The sequence below is a fragment of the Micropterus salmoides genome, unplaced genomic scaffold (assembly GCF_014851395.1).
Source record: "Micropterus salmoides isolate LMB-PRFRI ecotype aquatic unplaced genomic scaffold, ASM1485139v1 Ms_hic_scaffold_1167, whole genome shotgun sequence".
NCBI classification, from domain to species: domain Eukaryota; kingdom Metazoa; phylum Chordata; class Actinopteri; order Centrarchiformes; family Centrarchidae; genus Micropterus; species Micropterus salmoides.
The window spans coordinates 2,379-9,396 of NW_024040227.1; the positions used below are offsets into that span (position 1 = coordinate 2,379).

A 7,018-nucleotide genomic window follows, 5' to 3' on the forward strand; every position below is an offset into this window, starting at 1 on the left:
GTCTGCATTGCGTCGAAACCCCCCTCCTCTCCTCTTTCTCACTCCCCTCACTCACTCTCTCTCTCCCAACCCCTCCCTCCCTCCTTCACTCACTTCTCCCGTTTGCTCTCATGAAATCCTGCAATATGCTTCCAAATTAACCGGAGACACGTCCTCTGTCTCGTGCGCCTATAGTGCGGGATCCTAAACCGGTTTTCCCGCAAAGCCTCGCGTCTTTTTTCCCTCCGTTTATTTATTTTTATTTTTTACCGCAGCAAAAAAAAAAAAAAAAAAAAACAGGAGAGCCGCTTTCTGCTGATGCTGCAGTGTCCAGTCCTCCCAGTTCCCTCCATCAGACTGGGAGCCACTTCCAGCCTTATTTCTAATGTTTTTCTTTCCACCGGTCTCTGTCCTCCGCCTCCTTTATTTCCAGCATGATTTTAAGAAACTGTCAGTCAGGATTTTTGCTGCTGAGCCGCGGTTCAAAGCCGTCCGAAGCCTCCTCCTCCTGCAGCGGGCAGCTCCGATCAATGCTGAAAACCTACACCAAGAGGATACGGATGTTAACCAAGACAACATAGTCTATTAATTTTTCAGAGATACTGTAAAACGAGATCAGTATTAAACCCAAGTTGGGGAAAGGTAGGCAGGGTGAGGACATTCCTTCCATCTGATGCCCTCCGGCTGAGCACAGGTAAATTTTTGTTAATAATTTTCATCTTTTAAAAAGGCTGTTGAGGATTTAAATGATGCTTGTTTGTTCATTTGAATGTGTAAAATCTTTATCTTGACTGGACAACAGTTGATGCATGAGATGAGTCTGCGCAGAGAGGAAGCGCAGCAGGACTGCAAACTTGAATACTGATGTATGCGGTAAAAATACAGCAAATGCAGCACAGGCTGCTGTACTGTACTGCATGATATTTTTTTCCTCTCGCTGTTTAGCTCCCTGATATGTGGGGTGTGAACGGAGATCTGTGTGCTCTGAGGGACCAGATCTAATTTGTTTCACCTTCTTGCAGGTGACAGATGAAGCTTTGCTGAGAGAAACAAGATGTTCAGCTCAGAGATGAAGAAGATGATGATGATGATGAAGATGGTGGTGATGATGAAGGAGAGGAAGGCTCTGCACAGCTCCCGGCCTCAGTAGAGGCGTCTTCGCTCCAACCTGTTCCTCTTCACCTTCACGCCGCTTCCTCTCCTTGTCCTCCACCCACCAGGAAGGATGACTGTGGTGTCCACAGAGAACATGGATGAGACCTCCACCTTGCCGGGACACCCGCAGGACCCCTACCCGCCCGACGACGATCACGATGACCACGACTGCTGCGAGCGGGTGGTCATCAACATTTCGGGGCTGCGCTTTGAGACCCAGCTAAAGACTCTCGCCCAGTTCCCCGAAACTCTACTCGGGAACCCCAAGAAGAGGATGCGCTACTTTGACCCCTTACGAAACGAGTATTTCTTTGACCGGAATCGCCCGAGTTTCGATGCCATCTTGTATTATTACCAGTCAGGAGGAAGGCTAAGAAGACCGGTCAACGTGCCCCTGGATATGTTCTCAGAGGAGATAAAGTTTTACGAACTTGGCGTGGAGGCTATGGAGAAGTTTCGAGAGGACGAGGGATTTATCAGGGAAGAGGAGCGGCCCCTGCCAGAGAAGGAGTTCCAGCGGCAGATCTGGCTCCTCTTTGAACACCCGGAGAGCTCGGGCCCCGCCCGGGGGATCGCCATCGTCTCAGTGATGGTTATTCTTATTTCAATAGTCATATTTTGTTTGGAGACGTTACCAGAGCTGAAGGAGGATCCCAATCAGCGGATGCAGATAGTGGGGAACGTCACCGTGTATTACAAACCAAACTTCCTCACAGACCCTTTCTTTGTGGTGGAGACGCTCTGCATCATCTGGTTTTCTTTTGAGTTGATAGTCCGGTTTTTCGCTTGTCCCAGCAAGGCGGCTTTCTTTAAAAACATGATGAACTCTATCGATATTGTGGCTATAATCCCGTACTTCATCACTCTTGGAACAGAGCTGGCTGACGACCAAGACAACAAGGAGGGGAAGGGAGGAGGGGAACAGGCCACGTCTCTGGCTATTCTCAGGGTAATCCGCCTGGTGAGGGTGTTCAGGATCTTTAAACTGTCCCGACATTCAAAGGGGCTCCAGATTTTGGGGCAAACTCTAAAGGCGAGCATGCGGGAGCTGGGCTTGCTAATTTTCTTCCTCTTCATCGGCGTGATTTTGTTCTCCAGTGCTGTCTACTTCGCTGAGGCCGAGGAGAAGGAGTCGTTCTTCACCAGTATCCCAGATGCTTTCTGGTGGGCCGTGGTGTCGATGACGACCGTCGGCTATGGGGACATGTATCCCGTGACCATCGGAGGGAAGATCGTGGGCTCGCTGTGCGCCATTGCCGGAGTGTTAACCATCGCACTCCCGGTGCCCGTCATCGTGTCCAATTTCAACTACTTCTACCACCGGGAGACGGAGGGCGAGGAGCAGGCTCAGCTCCTCAACGTCAGCAACCAGAACTTGGCGTCGGACACCAACTCGAGCCGCCGCAGCTCCTCGGTGATGAGCAAGTCGGAGTACATGGAGATAGACGAGGACATGAACAACAGCATCGATAACTTTAGGGAAGCAAACCTTAGGACTGCCAACTGCACGGCTCCCAGCCACAACTGTGTGAACAAGGGGAAGCTGCTCACCGACGTGTGAGGCGGCGTCCAACGCACCAGTGTACATATTGTAGAAATATCTGGATGCTTTATTTCCATTGGTGCATTTTATTCTTCTTTTGCATTGATTCATTCAAACATGTATGAATAACTAAAGATTTTAAGGCACTCATGGTAAACTTGTAAAAAGGTAGAGGCTCAGTTATTTCATGAAAACACAGTGACAGGGTCGTCTGGCAACAGTTCAAAGATCAGCAGGTGTCAGGGAATATTTTTGATAAATTACTTACTAATTACTTAGTTCATTCCCACAAATCGAAGGGGAACTCCACCAATTTTTTACATAAAGGTTATATCTTAGAATGAGATAATAACCTGAGTGATCTCATAGTGATGTCATTGTCTGGTTTTGGCATGGGGATTACTTTTTCCTTTTTCTTTTTACAGAAAAGCGTGCGTTACAAAGTGGAGGTGTCGAATTTTGAAAGATGTGCGTGATTACGAGGCATTGAGAGTCTGTTAAAAGACTTTTACATGAGCTGGCGCTTTGATTTTGACCAGTCCAAATTTACTGGCTTATACCAGGCAGGATAAAAGACTAACGGAAGATATTATGGTAGTTATTGTCAGGTTGCACCATGGGAAATGGAAGAGCCAGTTGTTTTTGAAGTTTTCCCAAAACTACAGACAAAAGTCAAGATATTTTTTACTGTTCTTTTTTTAATGCAGTGCAATAATAAATTGATGGAGTGCCCCTTTGACAGCGTTACCATCTTCACTTTTGACTGAGATTCATAGGTATACTTCAGGCTGTTAAAACACAACTTTGTGTTATCTCTGATGTCTCTTAAGTGTAATTTGTAGATTTACATCTGGTTTTAGATAAATTTAGATAATCCAATGTGTAAAAAAAAATCTTATTCTGGAGGATGACTATACAGGTGGATGCACAAGAGACAAGGAAGGGAGCAAATGAATCATAAGAGCAAGATTTAGTCCATTTGAGGAAATTAATTTCCCTCAAGGCAAGTTTAGTTGTGTAACACCTTTCGACAACAAGTGGAAGTGTTGTACACAAGACATGACAAACAGGATTAATAAAGAATTTAAAAAAACTGATTAACAAGAGAATAGAAAACAGTACGGCGCAAAATATGAATAGTCTCATTTTTATTTAATAAAAGGCAGAAAAGCCAAAAGCAAAGTTTGAGAGTAGAATATAGAAAATTAAAAAACATTAGTATATTGAAAGTGTGAGGGAATAATCAGCAATTTGAGGGCACAAATTGCGAATTTAATATAATAATTTATTTTAAAAAACTCTCCCGGACACCTACCAGGCTTTGTGCAATAGACTCATCTTTCAGGATAACTGACTCAACTGAGATTTGAAGAACACGTCAGTGGACGACTTGAGGGAAGAAACACATTTTGAGCGGATTACAGTTTGGGGCGTGTTTTCTACGGCACATCCAGGCACATTTAGGATAACTCAACATTAGATGTTGATCGACGTTATTCCAGGCACCTTATCAGAAACAAACAAGACTTGTGCCGAGCCTCGAGGAGGATTATCTACACTGCTGCTGCTACAGGTCGGCTGGAGGTTCCCTGTACGATGCCATGCAACACTCCTTTATATAAAAGCATGTGGAGACTCTCTTCTCTCTTTTATTGGCATGCACAAGACGTTACCTCATTTTTATTTTTTACGTCTTCTCTTCTTTGACGTTCATCTCCTCTTCCTGGAATCGCAGTTTTTTCTCATTTGTTTTCACCAAAAGTGCACTGGCTTATTTATTTATTGTTTAAGTTACTTTAAAACATTTAAGTGTTGAATGTTAAAGCATTAAGGGAACAGGAACACTTCTTTTTCGAAGATCATGGCATGTCAAAATACTAAAGCATTATGGCCTAATTAGCTATGCTATAGCTATGTATACTCAATGCATGACTACAGTATTAAATTGCTTGCAGTTGTGGAGGGACCTCGGGAGCTGGGGGATCATGATGGTTCTCCTCATTATTGTCAAGCTAACGACAGGATACGGTGCATGACGAAGCTAACTGCCGGAGGGGACAAATCTGCTGAAAAAAAAAAAAAACACAGGAAAAATATCAGAAGAAGAGAAATATCCGACATTCTCTTGAAAAAATGACATTTCAGAAATTACATCCTCCCTTTTCATTTATTTAAAGCTTTGATCTCGGATGATGGAGTGCATGGGATCATTTTATGTGATTTGTGACCCCATTTTTTTCTTCTTGCATTTGACTTTTAAACAGTTTCAAGAAGGGAAAGCAGTAATATTTAACAAATTTCATAGATATATCTAAAATTAGTTTCTAGTGCCTTGAACCCCGTCTCATTATAGAATTGACTGAAGTGCCTCCCGTTACAATTGACAGCAAAGAGCTTACTACGTGCAGCTTAACTTCTCCTGCTACACTACTCCCTGCACATCTGGAAAAGAAAAGGTGTTATAGACGAAGTTTTGATAACGATCTGAATATACTCCTGAGTTTTGGGCCTACTTAAACTCACATTTGTCCTGGTCGATGACACATGGCTGCAGTGCGCAGTTAAAATATGGTCTCTGGTCTTTTCTGTGATACATCTGCAGGTACTTGAGTTTGACATCCATGAAGGGATTCCTGAATTTTTTAATTTGGTTATTATTATTCTCAAAATAGTGGCTGCTCTGACTGTCATTCTGCAGAAGGATCTACCTGTGGGGCAACTTAAAACGAATCCAAGCTAGCTGTCTGGTTAGCTAATAAGCACACTACCTGTTCTAACGCTTGTCTCTAAGTAAGTACACATAAATTAGCCTCTTGTATTAGCTGTTGCTACATGGGGATCTACTGATGTCGGCTAACAAAGCAAGCTGTGACTACATATTCATCTACAGTTATTCCATATCATTTTAAATATAGCATGATCTAACATCTAACTAATTCATTTGACTTAGCTCCTTGTCTGTGTTGGATAAGCTAGTTAGCAACAGTAGCTAATCCAGGCGGGCTAATTCTGATGTTTATTTTCGTTCAGACTTGGAGACAAGCAATGTGACATGATCAGAAACCTCCAGCAGGCATGCGTTGCTGGCTCTGATAGCCTGTACTTTATTTTGCCGAAGTTGTTTTTCCTAAATTCTCTACTACAGAGGCATAAGTCAGCATGACTAATAAGTCAGAGTGTCCACAATTATGAGAAAAATATCAGAATTTCCCTTTTAAAGGCAAATCAGATAGGTAGAAGACATAGCTATAGTACAGTGTCAGGTCATAGGTCTCATTAGGGCATATCACAAAGCTCATTATTTTCAATTTCATGCAAAAATACAGATCAGACAGGGCCGTAACCTCATTAAAAATATAAAGAGCACTGCCTAGACCTGCTCTATATGAACAGTGCTATGAGATAACTTCTTTTATGGATACATAAATAAATAAGATTGAATTATATTTTAATTGAAAGTCCTGCTTGTGTTTTAAAGAAGTGTTTTTCATTTTACCACTTCTATCATTTCCAGTCTAAAAAGGTCACAGAAGGTCTTGTTTAGAACTGATTGTCAGCAAGTCCCATGTTCAAATCCAAGCCAACAGCACGTCAGTTCGTCTCGCAATACTTTCTGACTTCCTGTCTGAGGCTCTCGGCTCCGAACCCATTGGTTCCTACTGAAGATGTAAATCTCTGAAAACATCTCACAAATTTATAGTTTCATTTCTCAGCTGCTCACTGTTGTTTCTATCAAACAAATATGAAGGAACATGTCGTGTTTTAATAGTTTCCAGACAACAATGGAGCTCTATGGCTCAGAGGAAGAAGAGATATCAGGCTGAGAGACACTCAGGACGTGTTAGTAGATTTATTGTAGAGTCACATGGGACTTAATGACAATTAGATAATATTAGAATATCACCAGACTTATAATTAAATGTAAATTTTACAAATTTCACAGTGACACGTTGCAAAACCCTCAGTGTCTTCAGTGGTAGCTACGGCCCTGACTGCATCACAGAACATTTCAGAAGGACTCTGCAGCACAATCAGCAGCTCTTGTGATTTTTCTCGTCGTCACTTTTTTATAATAAACTGCCACCGTCAGAGGAGCCTGTTTAAACTCAGCGTCCTCTGGCTGCCCAAAACACTGCCGCTCTGATTCCAGGGACCAGAAAATGCTGCTTTTAAAAGAAATCTGGACAAAGTCTGTTTTTGAAAATCTGGAAACATTGAAAATAATGAGCTTTACATCTTCCTGCCATGTTTTTGAACCATCCAACCTGCTGTAACTTCATCAGGCTGCCTGTCGACAACAGTATTGCAATGTTTTATATGCTTGATTAAGGCTTATACTGT

General features: G+C 42.6%; 1 protein-coding gene across 1 annotated transcript; it reads left to right on the forward strand.

Annotated features, from left to right (window-relative positions):
- Positions 1-261: 261 nt before the first annotated feature.
- Positions 262-3,763, forward strand: LOC119898481 (potassium voltage-gated channel subfamily A member 1-like). Its single transcript, XM_038712655.1, has 2 exons — positions 262-673; positions 1,002-3,763. The coding sequence occupies exon 2, from the start codon at positions 1,205-1,207 to the stop codon at positions 2,693-2,695; it is 1,491 nt and encodes a 496-aa protein (XP_038568583.1). The 5' UTR covers positions 262-673; positions 1,002-1,204; the 3' UTR covers positions 2,696-3,763.
- Positions 3,764-7,018: the final 3,255 nt, after the last annotated feature.

Excerpts from the sequence above, each read along its gene's own strand:
- LOC119898481 (XM_038712655.1), top strand. The coding sequence starts at position 1,205 with ATGACTGTGGTGTCCACAGAGAACATGGATGAGACCTCCACCTTGCCG.